The sequence below is a fragment of the Ischnura elegans genome, chromosome 2 (assembly GCF_921293095.1).
Source record: "Ischnura elegans chromosome 2, ioIscEleg1.1, whole genome shotgun sequence".
NCBI lineage: Eukaryota > Metazoa > Arthropoda > Insecta > Odonata > Coenagrionidae > Ischnura > Ischnura elegans.
The window spans coordinates 4,029,633-4,046,247 of record NC_060247.1 but is presented as its reverse complement, the minus strand read 5'-3'; the positions used below and the strand labels follow the sequence as shown (position 1 = coordinate 4,046,247).

Sequence of the window (16,615 nt, the reverse complement as noted above, 5' to 3'; positions counted from 1 at the left end):
ATCAAAAGAGCAAATACGGTAAGTTGAAATTTTGCAGCCTGAACTTGTCCTTAATATGAGGTTACGATTTCAAGCTGATAACACTGAAAAGATTATAAGATTGATATTTTGTTTAAACGCGATAAATAATTTAAGAAAACTTTAAAAATAAGATAAAAATAAATAGGACGCATTTTTCATCTTGATTCTTCCCGATGGATGAAATAAATTTTTCTTATATTCAATGAGACACAGTCCATTGTGCTTAATATCATGCTCCAATTATATTATAAATTATGAAAAACAGCTGAGTATCCTCATTCAGGTGATTTAAGAAGTTCTGTGGATACAAATATTCAAATAGACCATGAAAAAACTGCCGAATCAAAGAAAAATATTCAAGCACCTTTAGTAAAAATGAAACTCAGAAAGAGGAAAATGGATCGTACTAGGCGCCATTTGCATGAGTAAAGTTAACTTTCAATACAAAAAGGGGCAAATCAAAATAGCAACTTCAATGGAACGGTAAAGCCATTGCTTAATATTTCTAATGGACACGCACGGTCAAAATTCAGCCTCAATTCAAAAGCAAAGAGATCCTCAATTATAAAGTTCAGAGAAATGTTGACGGACTGTTGCTTCAGATCTTTCAACCTATAAAACATTTTCTGGGAATAGTTTAACTAATTAAAGGAAAGTTCCTTTTTATTTGGCAAGGGTTAATTTTACATTCACTCACAAATAATCCTTTCGAGCGTAAATGCGCACGAGGGCATTAAATCTCCTTTACCTCGAAGCTTACCTCCTCCCTGCTATCATTACTAATGGAAGATAAAACACCTCCGCCATCTGCGAAGCCAAGGCCAGTAAACATCCAGGAACTTATGATACCTTAGTCTTTAACGTAACTTAAAGTAGAGCGATTCGGAAATGCAACACTCACATCAAACTACGAGATTCTAAGCAATAACTGGCGCCAAACCCTAGGAAACAAATGCCCTTACAACCAGCAATACGATATTTTTCACATATTCCCCACACTAAATCACCGTATAAACTGTTTAAGTATAATAAAATGAAATCGGAAGTAGTCATTAAACTTGAGAAAAATATTGTCTACTTGAGACAATACTGAATACTGAATTTTACTGAATACTGAACTGAATTTATTGAATTTTTGGCCGAATATTTTGATACCAGGAAAATAATTTCCATGCTCAATTGAAGTTTTTGATCTTAATATTTAAGCACAATATGCGGCCGTCTAAATAAAAACTAATATTTAACATCTTAATTTCAGTGGTGAAGAGTAAAATATTCGAATGAAATGTAAGAAGGCTGAATAATTTGAGCATTCACTTTCTCCCATAACTTCGATAGGTTCATGGCCAGGGGAGTCCTAACTTAAAATTGCTACCTTCATTGAGCTATTCGTCTTTTGGCTAAAGATAAAGTCTCTTCGTGTTTACGGGAACTCGCAAGAGGGTATATGGGACAGCTATCATTATCAAAGTGACACGATGCCGTCATTTCTCTTCCCATGAGCAGCTGTTTTGGTTGCGGTTATAAACATTTTCACTGGATTTTTTGGACGCGCAACAGCCTTAATTAACGGTCACCGACATTAATTTTACTTCCATTTTTATTGGCTCATGAATTCTATATCCACTGAATAAAGATGGTAAATAAGAAAAAAAATAGAAAGGTTTTGCCACTTACGCTGCAAAAATTTTGGATCAATATTAATCGCATATTAATTACGCACGTGAATTTAAAGACGGATATTATTAGGTATTGTGGAAAGGTAGTGCGCAGAATAAATGCATTTGGTACCTGGAACTGGTCTCCCCAGCAAACATTGTGCTGCATTTACCTAAGATTAGGAATCAAATATTTATTTCGCGCTGAGCCTAATTCCACGGGATCGTGTAAGAGATTTTAAAGTATGTGGTTGAAACTACTGATTACGAGTAGACCGTATGAGAAACGCCGTCCCAAAAGCCCGAAGCGAATTTTAGCCTGCACTCTCCACCATTTATTCACTTTTTTTAAGTTCCTTCCAGTTTCATGAGTATATATTTCCAAATCAATAAATACGTCTTAACTATCAGTTGCTCTGGGAATATTATATTGGTAAGTCAACCGTCACCTCCAGATAAAACTGACTCAATTTTTAGAGGCCTTGGAGAGATATTTACCCACTTTTCTGCCTTGTTTTATACGTATATGCCCGCATGAGTACATACATAATATGTAATAAGTACATACATACATGTATAAACGTAAGTGCAAGCACTCAATAACGATAAACTCTTTGTATTTAAGACCTCAATTTTCCTCTTGGTTATTGTGCCCCGTTCTGAAAGTGGGGCTCTTTCAGGAACTCCCTACCGCCTGCAAATGCTACACGACCCCCCAGCAATCCCTCCAAGAGGATTGAGTCCCACATTCATTCGCCACTCTCACTCACCATCCATTCATTTGCACCCCCTTCCTCACTCTCCCTCACCTTCTTCCTTCTGCGTGCTACTACATTCTATGCTTGAACGGAGCTTTCAGTTGCCATTTTCTTTTACATGCATCTTATTCAGTGATTTGAACGATTGTTTAATGATAAAACATCAATGTTCTATAGAGAAGAGAAGTAAGTGCATGAGTGCAAGGTCGTGACCTGACTACGTAAGACCCTGTAAAGTTGGTCAAGAAAGCACAATCTCAAGCCGCGTGTTTTATGTCATTTTAAAATATGAAATGTTTATATCATTCAAAAATTATATTCACATACATTCTGCAAAAACAGCACAGGGATAACTGAACACATCAGTATCATGAGAGGATTTTGTGCACTAATGAAAAATTTTCTGGCGCTAGTCGTGAATTTTGTGATGGTGAATCAGCAAATACAGGATAAAATTACGTGCAAACATTTTTTCAAAGAGGGTAACTTTCAAGAAGATAACTTTCAAGACTTTTTTTCGAGAATTACCAACTGCTGGGTAAGAACGGAATTTTGCAAAACCCAAAGTTAGTAGCAAGCAAATGCATCATGACCTCATTTGCATAACCTTTAAAAAAAAGTAACCATCTATGTCCCTACCCTGCTAAAATTATGTATCAATTCCTTTAATAATTTTCCAGTGTTCAATAGGCGTTGTTTACAGAATCTTGATAGAGTTTCCAAAAACATTGAATCACTTTAATAATTAAATAATAAATTAAACAGAATTCCTTACAGTTTCTGTACATATTAAGAAACCAGCCTCTACGGTTTCTTTGTAAATTCAACGGAATTCTTATAGATTTTTATAAAATAACATCAACATTTCTGCAAAAATGTCTTTCTACCAATTCCTAGCTGTACAGATTAAAAAAATCAAATTCTAAAAGCACCAGCATTATTTTGCTACGCATTCTGAGACTAATGTTCTGATCACTTCATCAAAATATCAACAGTTATGATGAAAGTAACAATATTGGACAAGAGTGACATTAGCGTTGGCACATCATGTCTTCTTAAGTTCCGCATCGTCACCTTTTGATCTCAGTTATTTTGGAACAAAATAATGATACGCGTAATAAGTCATAGTCTTACTTCAACGGAGAAATGATATTATTTCTATTTTTTCTTTTAGAAATTTTGGAGACCATTCGTGTTTCATATTCGTACCATATTTGGTGAGATAAAATTTAGAAAAGCCATGAAAGCAAGGAGCCGCCTCCTTGACTCAGACGACGGTGAGAGAGGTTTATCCTCTTAGTAACTGTGATACTTAAACTACAGTTTGATGGACATAAAGCAGAATAACACCTGTGCTCCTTCCGTCGCTCACAGATGGCAACATTGCAACACCTGTGAAGTGATGGTATTCCGCATTTGTAGAAGCATTTCATCGACAATTGCACTCAGAAATGCCCCATTTGAATAACTTTACTCATTGTAATTCTTCGTTGAATACCAAAATGTAAATCTGAACGGCAATAACGTGTCTATTAGATATTGAATAAAACAATTTCACATGAAATATAGCGCAGCCTGGTAGGCTCCTTCAAGACGACGTCGAGGTCATATCGCAAACGTGCTATTCTTTGGAATGCATGCACTAGGTTCTCAAGAATTAATTTTTAATAAAAGAATATTTTGTACCGTTTCTTCGGAATTCTTGATTTACGCCATTATTTCCAGTTAAACTAATGTTGTATGCATGTTTATGCATACCCATATCTTCCATCTGTTTAAAAATTGCCATCAATTTTTACATATTACTTAAGCTACTAATTACTTACATAGTGGGAGTTGCAATTTACTGAGGAAAAAAAACAATTAATTAAAGCGTGCGCGGATGGTGTCATTCAAGTTTGTGGCAATATCAGAATTCGAAAACGCTCCGTTTCGATTAAAATAGCCGCATCCATCAACAGACCTTGATATTTCTTTTTTGCGCAGTACTACCTACGCTTCGCCACGGAATGTACCTGAATTAAATTGATTTTGCACGTTAAAAAACATTGATGGGAATATCAAGGCATAAAATAATCTGAAACAAACAACCCGCGCGACTCTATTACCGACCCATAATTTTAAATAAACACAATGCTATCGATTCCCTTGGTATCCCGTTAATGCTATTTCGTTCTCCCGTCCCTTCCTACCAGAATGCTTTTTGTTTCATGAGATCCCCAGATCCCAATCCTACCTCTCCTCCCCCTCTTAACGCAATTAGTTCCGAACAATTTCCTAGAAAGTCACGGGAGTGGAGTGAAAGAATTTCGATATCGCGTCATCAGCTTCGGACCGACAAAAACGTTCCTGCCTCTTTTCCCATCCACCCCCACCCCTTCCCTCCCTCCCCTCACACCACCCGACCGACATACAGCTCCCTCCCTCTCCTATTTATTGCCTCCTGTAGTTTTATGCGGCTCTGTTGCTACCGACTGTGAGAGCCTCCCTCCGTGCGCCACCAGATGTCTCTAGTCTCCGCGGGAAGGGAATGGGTGAGGCAGGGGCTCTTGGGTCCTCGTCGCATATGGCCCGAACATAACCCCACGGCCTGCTTGCTTTCCCCTCCACGGACCCCCCACCCCTTGCAATCAACCCCCATCCCACAGAAAAGGCACTCCTCCCCCACCTGAAACCATAGCTGCCTCCCGTCCACGAGTGGTGACAATCGTAAGGAACACTTCCCCCCTTAGCCTGCCGCCTTACTGCCGCTCGCGCCTTAAAGACGTCTCCCGAGTAATTTTATCGCCCGCATCCCTCATTCAATCATTGCGCCGTATAAAGCGCTTCCTTCCTTCTTCCCTCTCTTCCACGCGTGCTTTCAAAGCCATCATAACTGAGCCTCTCGATGGGGGTGCGCAGGAGGGAAGGGACACGCACGCACGCTTCGGACATGTTGATCTTTTTTCGTTCACCATCGTAGCTCGAGTGCGAGTTAAATTAGGAGGCAGCGTATTTTCCAAAGAACAATTCTGGTTGTACGATACTTTTCCCAAATTGGTGAAAACATTACATTTCTTCTCTAATTCACCGAATGTACTTCATGTACAGCCATTTTTCCACTTACCATTGTGATCATGGAAAAATGGAAATGTCACAAATACTATATAAAACGACTTTTACTGGCCCAAAGAAGTGTGGCTCGATCGGAAATTCTTAGACTTATGCATCGCGTTTCATATTTCAACGTGGTGGGCAACAAGGTGCAAACTAACTGTTAATGTTTCAAGTTATCCAGTTCTCGGTTCTATATTTAGTAGGCTTCTTAGATTGTTGCCAATTGATTGTAATTAGGAACGGACGCTAAGCAGGGGCAAAAAAGATCCTCAACTTTATTTTTCGTATTCACTATGTTCATAAACAGACACGCCATTCTCTCACAAATGCACTTCTATGGTTCTTCTTTACATTCACAGTCTTACTTGGAGTTTTTCGCAAAGTAAAACAATTATTGGAATCAATCAAAGTGACCACAAGATTTTAACAGTGAAGTCATAATTTTATTTCAAGAAAGTACATAACTGCACTGCCTTAGTATGATATGAAACACGAAGCCCACGAGTTACCTTCGGAAAATAACTCCTAACCCGCTTACTTGCCTTTTCGCACATCACATTTACCATCAAATGTCCATTGATAGAACGAAGATAAATCTACCCAGTATCTCATTGACAAAACTGTTCCATTTGATTTTAGCCAAAGACCTTTTTCGTTTACTTCGTCGTAATAACTAGGATAAAACAGACATTGGTATTGGGAAAAATTGATGTATTGTGCGTGGGTTTTGAGCTATTCTCCATCGCGTAAAGTTAAAACGAGAGAAAAGATAAGCTCAGAGAAATTTAGAGTCATGAAATTCTTCAAAGTTAAGGGTTTACTCCCTTTCCTTCTCATTTTGAACACTTTTCCAGTCACACCTGAGAAAATTACAGCTCTCCGGCGGGAGTCTATCACACCCTGACGGGAACCAAGCCGCCGCCATCCACCACACAGATTCACGCACGCGTGTCCGGTGAGGGGGAGGGAGGGCCACGCGTCATCGCCCCCCCCCCCCCCAATGCTGAGAAGGTGCTAATCAATCACTACTGAAACACGGCATTGTCTTGAGGGAATGGAAGTCGATGCTTTGCGATCGGAATCATTCGCATTCTCACATCCAACCTTTGGAAAGACCACGCCCACTTCTACTCCCTCATCCCCAAACTTCACATCATCAGACCCCCCCCCCCTTTTTTCATCTATTCCATCATCCAATCATCCAATCATCCAATTCATCTATTCCACCTCCACACCTAATGAATCACCTTGTGCATGCTCCAAGTTAGCAGTCTCCAAAAACGTTGCAGTCTGTGGAGAGTGAAAAAATAATCCTGGAAAGCGATTCCTAGTTATCAATTGGAGCATTGGTTTGCTCATTTCACAATTCGCTTTCCTACCTGCCAACCGTCCCATATTTATTTCTAACATCCTTGCACTGTCAAACCTATTCGGGGCAGTCCATCTTATGATCATTTCGCTACCCAGGTTTTTACGGATTCTTTTTTCTCTTTCTCTTTCTTGATTGATTTCTATCCTATTTTTTCTGATTTTTCTTTTGTTTTCAGTATTTATCACTATTTCCATACTTCCCACCTAATTATTCACACTCACATTTTTCCTTTCGATTTTATCATTTCCTTTTTTTGCTGAATTTCTCCATCTTGATCTCGGCTATCAAATGGTTGGTACATCGTACTTTCTAATTATTTCCTAGAAAAATGAATTTCAACCTTTCACAGATTTGCAGTTTTGAGGATCCCACAGCGCATGTCCTCCCACATCATATTAATCATAAGAATATTTCCTCCATTGTCATTCCATTTCTGCCGTGATTCTTTTGGTACGTAGTAATTATATTCAGATTTTCTTAGATTTGTCTTATCAGTCTTAATTTCTGTGCAAAGTTCACTGGGAGTTTTATCTATACCTACATTTGGGTAACTATTTGCCAGGTAGGCGTGTTCACCCTGCGGCAGCATCTCCCCAGAAAGCTGCGTTCATCTGTGATTTTATTGGCACCGCTCTTGCTTCATCCATCAATGTTCTAGCTACTCTGTCACTCGGTTCACTTCAGGACTCCATGGAACCGTATGTGATATCTATACACCTTTTATATTTCAAAATCTTTGTAATTTACTAGACATATAATCGCCTCCATTGTCACATCTAAAATTCACTATATTTAAATATAATTGGATTCTCTGGCATGACTTTGTTTAAATTTGTCGATGACTTCACCTCTTGTTGTTAAATGGGAACACCATTGTGAAATGTACATTGTCCAAAAAATTTGTACAACAAATATCCACCGTTTACTTTCAAAATGTGGTAGAATTTAAACATTTTCCCCGCCCACCCCCTTGACGAGAAACTCAACTTATAGGTATTTGATTTAACTAATGACCAAAATACATGCGATAATTGAGCCTCGCTGCCCCGCGTAGTAGAGAGGGAGGACTCCACTCTACTTCCAGAAGGAGACACACGCATTATTCCTCAGACCAACAATTTTTTATATTTCAGCAACATGATATACTTTGCGATAAGAAGAGTTGAATAATTAATTTCAGCATATTTCAGGATTGTACCATGGCAGTCGCTCAATTGAAATGTCGATGACTTCACCTCTTGTTTTCAATAGAAACACCATTGTAAAATGTGTAAAATCATCCACAGAAGCAGCAAAATAATTGTAGGCATCCGCTATAATATATTACTATTATAATATTCATCATCTGTACCACACGTTGATCTGAGACTGAGTAGAGCTTACTAGATTTTCAGCGTTCTATCTTATATTAATGCAGCTTTGAAGTTGGACATGCCCTACGCAAAGTCTATTATAGATAAGAAAAATAATACTAGTTTAAATCAAAGAAAAAAAAATTTATTTAATACATCACTGCAAGGACAATGAGAAGAAAAGCGGTTCATAAATTGAGGAAGTTTTTTTCAGTTCAACTAACACATTGACATGAATTTTTAGGGATCATTCTCCGGAAATTTAAAAATCATAGCGAACCTTAACTTCCTAAATATTTCTTGAAACCTAAATATTTCTTGAAACTTCCACCCTCTCTCTCCTGAAAATGCATCTGATACGTTTTCACTCCTTCAAACGAAAAGCTCTTGTTTCACTTCCATTCCTTCCTGACTACTTATGACGTTTTCATTTGTCTCAACATCACAACCATTCCGAGAGGTTTTCCGCTAACCCTTAACCCCCACGTGACCTTTCTCCACCCACCACTTGCAACACTCCAACCCCCCTTGTCCTCCCAGCCTCCCGTTTATGTGTGACGCGCTGCTTCTTACCCACTGCCATTAGCCAATTGGTTTTAATTGAATGGCCAATCAAGGGCCTCCCTCTGTCCTCTGCTTTCTTTGCCCACCGCGTACCTCCCCTTATACCTTTCTTTAACCAAAGAGCGCTCCGCATTACTGCCTAATCCTTGTTAGTGAAGATGTCAACGGTATTTTATATACCGTCTGTCATGAAAAGATTAAAAAGCACAAAAACCTTGAAATGAAAAATTTTTGGAAATGAATGATGCCGGGAAAATTTATGAAATATATTGAAATATGTGGTAACCATTGTAATTGATTAAAGAAAATTTTACTTCATTTTGAAGGATATATTATTTTCTCTCTTTAGTTGAAACATAAAACTCCGGATCAGTTTTCGTGACGGTATGTCCAAAGGAATGTCATCATTGAATTCCTTCATCAAACCTTCATTCAAAATGCATCAAACGATATTTATAGCTGCATCCGTCATACGTCTATCAGGCTCTCACACGTATGACTTGCTGGGTATACAATAAAATCATTCGATAAAAATTCCTTTTTTTGCGATCCCAAAAACATTCTTCTAGCTTAAAAAGAAGCAGCACCTGTTTTTTATTCGAAGTACCAAATTTTGAACCAATCACCATAATAAAAAAACTATCTAGGTTTAGTTAATGACTAAATTCCCGTAAAAATCGGAAGGGCAAAGAATTCCACCGATGGCTGGGCTCAGAATTCTTTCCCTCTGGATATATTTTCCTCAGCTTTTTTTGTCTTCCCTCCACTATTTTCCCTTAATTTCCAAGGGTCGTAATCAAATCATCCCGTGCAAACAGGCGAGGGAACTCGGAAAAAACAGCTGGCGCAATGACGAATATTCATTTCCATTAATTTGGACCAAGCGCATCCATCTCATCACCTAAGTGTGATTTTTTCGAGGAATTCTTTTCACTCAATCCTGAACTTGGTTTTGTCAGCGGTGACGAATTCACTCAAAGCTTTGGAGATATGGGAACTGCGGACGGAATACTTTTAACGCCCTTATTTCTCTTCTGAGGAAATTAAAATTTTAGCAAATTTTAAAATTAAATTGTTTAAAAAAAGCCTTCGTGTGAAAAAGATTAGCTTAATTATTTCTTTAGCAAAACATTTAAACGACGCTATAAATTGAGTTACTGTTCAAATGGGTGAAATTGGCATTTGCATCAGCTTTTTAGCAGAGCTTGAAGTAAATACTTACCTTCTAACCACTTCATAACCAAAAACTAAAAATAAACAATCGACGTTTCAAGGAATAAATTATAATTCAATTTTTTGGCTGACAGTAATTAGTGGAAAATTATTGTAGAGAAGAATTCAAACAAAACAGTAGTATTTTTAAAGTAAATACTTACACAACTTCACTAGATAAAGGTAAAAAATGAAAGCCACCGTAGAAAATATTTTCCGCAAATTTTGTCTAAAAATAATTTTTTTGAGTGTCAAAATTCTTAAGCAATTAAAAAGTAAAAACTTCCCTGCGGGAAACAATACATGCTCAGAAATAATGAAAAACTGACGGTTAAGTACATCACTGACTGTGAGTCAAACAGAATTACCTACGAAACTGTCAAAGTCGTAGCGAACACGAAAAAGGTATGAGCCAAAGTGGGGTGGCAGAGCGAGAGCCTTTATCTGTTTTATTCAGACGGCACTCGGAGAATGAAGTGGCAAGATGTGAGAGGCCTCACTCGGAGAGGGACTGGAATGCGGGCGAAACAATCAGCTAACGATTACAAAAGCCCTCGACGAGTGCCACCCTCCACTTGCACCGTTTAATTGAATCCGTATCCGGCTTGGAGGTCGCAGACAATGCATTTTAAAACGAAATTTGGCAGAGCCATCGTCGTAGATGAGATTGGCGCCGCAGCTGTTGCTGTTTGGCGCTATTTGGAGTGGATCGAATGCCAAATTATTTCCTCGGACTCTGAGAGCCTCCGACAATCGGCAAACAGCTCGTAAAAGGTATCTCGAGGCCCTCTTTTGCGAGCCGAGATAATCAACAGGCAGATTGCTGCTGCTGCTCTAGGAGATTGCCAACACTTCCCTTTTCAACAAAAAATGTGCAATATGAATTCAAGGAGAGCATAAAAAAGATATTTTGAATACCAAATGACAACACTGCCCATCACGTGAATTCCAATAAGTTGAGGACAGGCAAACTAAGGCATGTGAAATCTGAAAGAACTATTAGCCAATCGCTTTGAAATATAAAATTTATTATCTCCAGAAAGAAGAAAGTATGACTCAACCTGCTACAGAAATGATAATAAAGATCAAGTTTATAACGAAATTTTTCGATAAAAAAAAATTTCGGATGCAGTAGCAACTAGCAGCATTTATTTGTCAAAAAATGATAAACAAAATCAACTACAGAGAAGTTTGCAGTGATCCATACTTAAAAGAAACTAACTTTCCAAGGCGAAAAGGAATTCGCAAGGATATTAAAGCTCTTTCTTTTGAATTATAATTTACTAGTCAAAATGATACTGATGGTGTGGAGTGGGAACCAGAGCACCTTGTTTGGTTAACCTGGTGTGAAATTCTCTTTGAAAGATGATCACTGGGATTGGACATGGGAAACCTAAACTACGATTGGGAGAAGTGGGATCCATTCACTGGGCGAGTCAAATGATTTTTCCACCACCAATTTATTACCCGGTGAGTATCTTAGCACCAAAGAGCATGACTGCTTACAAAGACGTTTCCTTATTCAGTGCAGTAAATAATCTTTCATTATACACTAAAACCTGTGAAACGCAGCTCTTATTCATGCATACTTAATAGGTACACGCTCATATTATCCATTCAATTGATGCTTCAGAAAGGCCATTCGAAATGAGGCATTCCTTGCGCGCTCATGCAATGAAATCGGAAAGCACATTAAATGCGCAAGGAGTTGACACAAGTGTGAATTTCTCTGAATATTCATGACGTTAATTTTACACTCAAATTGACGCATAAGTTTGCAGTCAGAGCAAGTACACTGTCCAGGGAGAGTTTCCTAGGTTCACAAAGTAAGATAAACGTAAAGAAATACTAATTTTAGCATCTTTCATCCATTTCTCATCTACTTGGGGTTTTCTAGAAGTACTCCTTTCACCCAAACACTAAATTTAATTAAATCTAGCCTTATTAGAATACATTACACACTGGAATATAATAATGTGTCCTCTTCTTGATAAATGAATAAAGTTGCTCAAAATATGCAGATTATGAGTTTCTGTCTCCTTCAAAACTAAAAAAATGATAATATCGGCTTAATCCAGGTAATTTGATGTTTACCGTAAATAAGACGAATGCATTAAAAACACCAACATACCAATCCAATAATAAATTTTTCTAACATGTTATAAGATACCTAAAGCAGATAAATTGGACATCTAAACAGGCATATTGGAAATTCTCTTGCCTATCCCCATGACCCGTCAGTAATATATAGATGACTAAAAAGTCTGTTGATAATATATCTGTTATTTAAAATAATTCTACACCTTCAGCCGCATAAACTCCACCAGGAAATTTTCTAAATGCAAGTATATTTCTTATCGCCCCGTGATCTCCCACCGCCAAAAGATTTTTGCCAATAACCATTATGTGTGTCACCAAAAGTCAAAAGTATTTCACTAAAACAAATGACACCGCTATTTTGAGGAATTGCCACAGTTAGTTTGCATATTTCTTCCTTGGTTTGGAAGGACATCCGCAAGGGACGCGAGCCATGAATTTCTGGGTTCGGGGGCGTAACATTCCCCAAAGGGACGTTTGGAGACGCGACACGAATTCGTGATTAATGAAAGCGTGTGCTCACGTATCGACCGTTGAGGAGCCACGTGAGATTGGCGGCAGGGCTGGAGGCGGGCGCCGTGCAATTGGCTCGCAGCGTGTCCCCCACTCCGTAGCGCCTCTTCTCCACCTTCAGCGAAGGCTTTCCTTCCGGGTAATCTGCGAAGGAGACAAGAGACGAAGTCAAACGAAGCTCAAACACATCAAGTCATGCAAAAAATATCACTAAGAGATCATAGCAAAAGCTCTTAATACAAAATACAAGAGGTCTACAGAAAATATGCCTCAACCAAAGAAAGTTCATTTTCGACAACGCAGGGCTGTGTGCAGTACGCAAAATATTTTCAAGTACCACTTAAGTCATGGGCTGCGAATAGCACCATTAATCCATGTCCCATCCACAGTTTTTTAAAATTACTGCTAATTAGGATCTTTTAAGCGGATTTACAAAATATGTATAGCATCGTAGACGTAGAAAGGACCTGAAACCGCATGTCAAAACTCACCCCAAAACAGACTCACGATGAGAGCACATTGATGGCTGATCTTGGTGCACTACTTGGTGCATCAAGATGTACTATAGGTCAATAAAAGGCCTATAGGAAAATGTTCTCATTGGAAACCAACGCTGGCATGTTTTAATACAAGACCATAATAAATAGGTCCCACAAACCAATAATTTGAAGTGTGTACTGGAGATAATTTAAGCTTCAATAATGCTGAATGGATATCTGTTGTTTAGAACAAATATCCTCATTGGGAGCCCAGAATTACATTACATAACATTAAATGGCGTTTACAGATACCACTTAACGAAAATAATCTACAGATATTCCCTCCAAAAGTGTAGCAGAATAAACTTTAAGACCTTTGAAGCTCCTCCAGCTTTACCATTTTGAAATAATGATAAATCATTGTGAGAATAATGATGCGTTTTACAAATCATTTTCAATGCAGTGCGATCGTCATAAAGCTCCCTGAAACCTTCGATTCAATTAAAAATCATAGTAAAATAGTAAATAATTAGAGTAATAATTAGAGGACAGGTAATCTAAGCTTAAACTTTTAATTCCAGAATTTGAATTCTCCGAAAACGTTTTTTTTTTACCGTTAAGAGCGTCGCGCTGTTGCGTTCCTCCTATCTCTCGCGAAAAGTGTTAAGGGCGCGATGGAGCTCCTCCTGCAATGTGACTCTAATATACTGATATTTCACGTATCATTCGATAGCCAATACTTATTTTATTTTAGCATTAACTATTTTATTTAAATTACAAAAATTAACTCATGTTACCAAACATTGGTTAAATAATTCATCAAAAAGTTGAAACCACGTGTGATAATGATTTTCTTAAGATTTTGAATACATGCCTTTAGTTTTTTTAGACCTAATTTTTTTCCTAGCCTACTGCAAAATCAGCAAAAATGCTTTTGCACTTTTAGCATAGTTTCTAAATAATCGGATGGCTCTCAAAAAGAATTCTGAAAGAATGAATATGCAAGTTCAACTAATTGCAAAAAGTTTACGGTATCGAATTTTTACTGTAGAAGAAAAATCATCCAGCATTACTTTATTTTACTCAGCAGTATTTATTATTTTCCATTCCAATCGGAAGACTTCTAATGCGTTGGCACATTGTGATTTTGAAATGATATTTAGTTGAAAAAAAATTCACTAACTCTTGCTTTACTTTGTGGTATCCCATTATAAGTTTCCTGGATGTCAGACAATTACTTATACCTTTTATTTTTTATCAGAGCGCGACCCGGGTTTCAATGAATTATTATCATCTTCTTTTAAACTATAATTTGCGCGTGAAGATGATGATAATTCATTGAAACCCGGGTCGGGCTCTGATAAAAAATTAAAGGTATAAGCAATTGTCTGCTATCCATGAAACTGATAATTAGTTGACTTTTCGATTCATTACTTTCTTACTCCATTGGTTTTTATGTTGGAATGAATTTTATTAATAGATTTTATTTGTTATGATACATGTTAACTTAATTTTTAGTACTAATATATTTTATCATATCATAATTTTATAATTGTAATTCAAGTATTGAGTTATAAGGAGGGCAATAGATAATTACTGAAGAAAAACTTGATTCATATTTTACTTTCCTCAGAAGCATACTCTCACAGTTTATTCACTGTAAATAATGAACTTTTTTACGCACGTTTTGGAGAATTTTTACTCATTCGTATCACCTTTTGGAGACGAACGTGCAATTTCATTCCATTTAAGCCATATTACCTCAATGAGGTCACAGGGGAAAAATTGGCTGGGAGGAGGAAATCGCATTTAAACGTAATGCAATTCGACTTACTTAGCGCTTTGTCGTTGATGCTCTCGAACTTTTTGGGGAATTTACACGCATCCTTCCCTTTGTTTGACGCCTCTCATCTTTACAGTTTCTCTCCGCTCCTCGCCTTTTTCCTTCCAACCTCCATCTCCGCTAAATATTGGCGAACGCATTCGATTGCGTACTTGCTCCGAGAAAGAACTTGCTTCCACCGAATACAACCATCATCTTGTTCAGGGAAGAGAGGGATTCAAATTTGAATAGGTCAAAGTTGTTCCAGTGTAAACAGTGAATTTTTCAACTATGCATGCCTAATTTTTCGAAGCTTTTCTATTCAATAAACACATTTTGCACCGCTATGACAAAATATTGAGTTATGCAGATGTAAACCTTCTTAGGAATCTGATATCAATACGTTGGTATTGAAACCAAATTTTTTAACGTTAGCACAAGAGGCTGAACGATATGCTCCAAATACATTTTTGGCAGCGTGTTTTTGATTTCGTGAATGCAATCCACAACATGAATTACCTTAATTGCATAAATGCGACCCTAGGTCTTATGAAAAAAAAGAAGAGCGAGTATTATAATCAATGCTTTTCCAGAAAATGGGATTCAAGGTCAATCTGGAAGGAGATTCGACTGCTAAGGCTAGTTAAGACTCGAAAAGAAAATGAAAAACTGAATTTTTCTGCTGAGGAGTTAAACGCATATTTTCTTGACTCACTTAACATCAGCTCCTCCAGCCTGTCAGGGACAGGTCCACGCCCCCTTGTTTCTAACTATACTAACCCTAGAGATAATCAGGAGTTCGGTGATAACCTCTTTAAATTTTTCCTTATTTTACTCCTGAACTCATGTTGAATTATTTTTGTTGCATCAAATCAAATTCAGCCGAAATAGATGGGTTAGACAACAAAACGCTAAGAAATATTCCGCCAGTAGTTTTCCCAGTGATATTAAATATTTACAATTGTTCCCTAAACTTCATCCTTTCCCGTCACCTGGAAAACGGCTGTAATCAAACCTATCAAAAAAAACCACAATCCCACTGAACTCTCTCACTTTCGCCCAATATCTTTGTTGTGTACTTTATCTAAGCCACTAGAAAGGTTTGTGTACAACTCAACAATTGAATTTTTAGCAGAAAGGAATCTTATCGATAAATATCAATCTGGTTTTCGCAGCATCCACAGTACTCAAACTGCTCTCATAAGAGTAACAGAAGATATCCGTGTCGGCAAAGATAATAAGGAAGTTACTATTTTGGTACTCTTTGACTTTAGCAAGGCCTTCGACTGTGTCAATCATGACCTCCTCCTACTCAAAATGAAAAAAACTTGGATTCTCTATACCTGTTCTAAAGTGGTTTAAATCTTATTTGTCAGAGAGAAAACAAGCAGTTAAAGGTAGTGATGGCCAACTCTCTAGTTTTTCTAATGTACCTTGTGGTGTGCCGCAGGGGTCAATCCTTGGCCCCCTACATTTCACGATTTTTATTAAGGGTTTGCCTTGTTCCTTAATTCATTCTATGTATCAATTATATGCGGATGATTTACAAATATATATCCGCTGCCATCCAATACACCTGCTTAACGGCATTGATAAGTAAATGACGATATCAGCCGTATTTTTAATTTGTCCCGTGAAAATTTGTTGAAAATTAATCCTCTAAAAACGAAA

The 16,615-nt window shown here is 37.6% G+C and overlaps 1 protein-coding gene across 1 annotated transcript in view; it reads right to left on the bottom strand.

Moving 5' to 3' along the window:
• Positions 1-16,615, bottom strand: part of LOC124173952 — a 346,527-nt gene that overhangs the window by 113,580 nt on the left and 216,332 nt on the right. Inside the window, exon 4 of the mRNA XM_046553116.1 lies at positions 12,654-12,787. Within this exon, the coding sequence (XP_046409072.1) occupies positions 12,654-12,787 (134 nt within the window). The remainder of the gene's footprint in view (positions 1-12,653; positions 12,788-16,615) is intronic.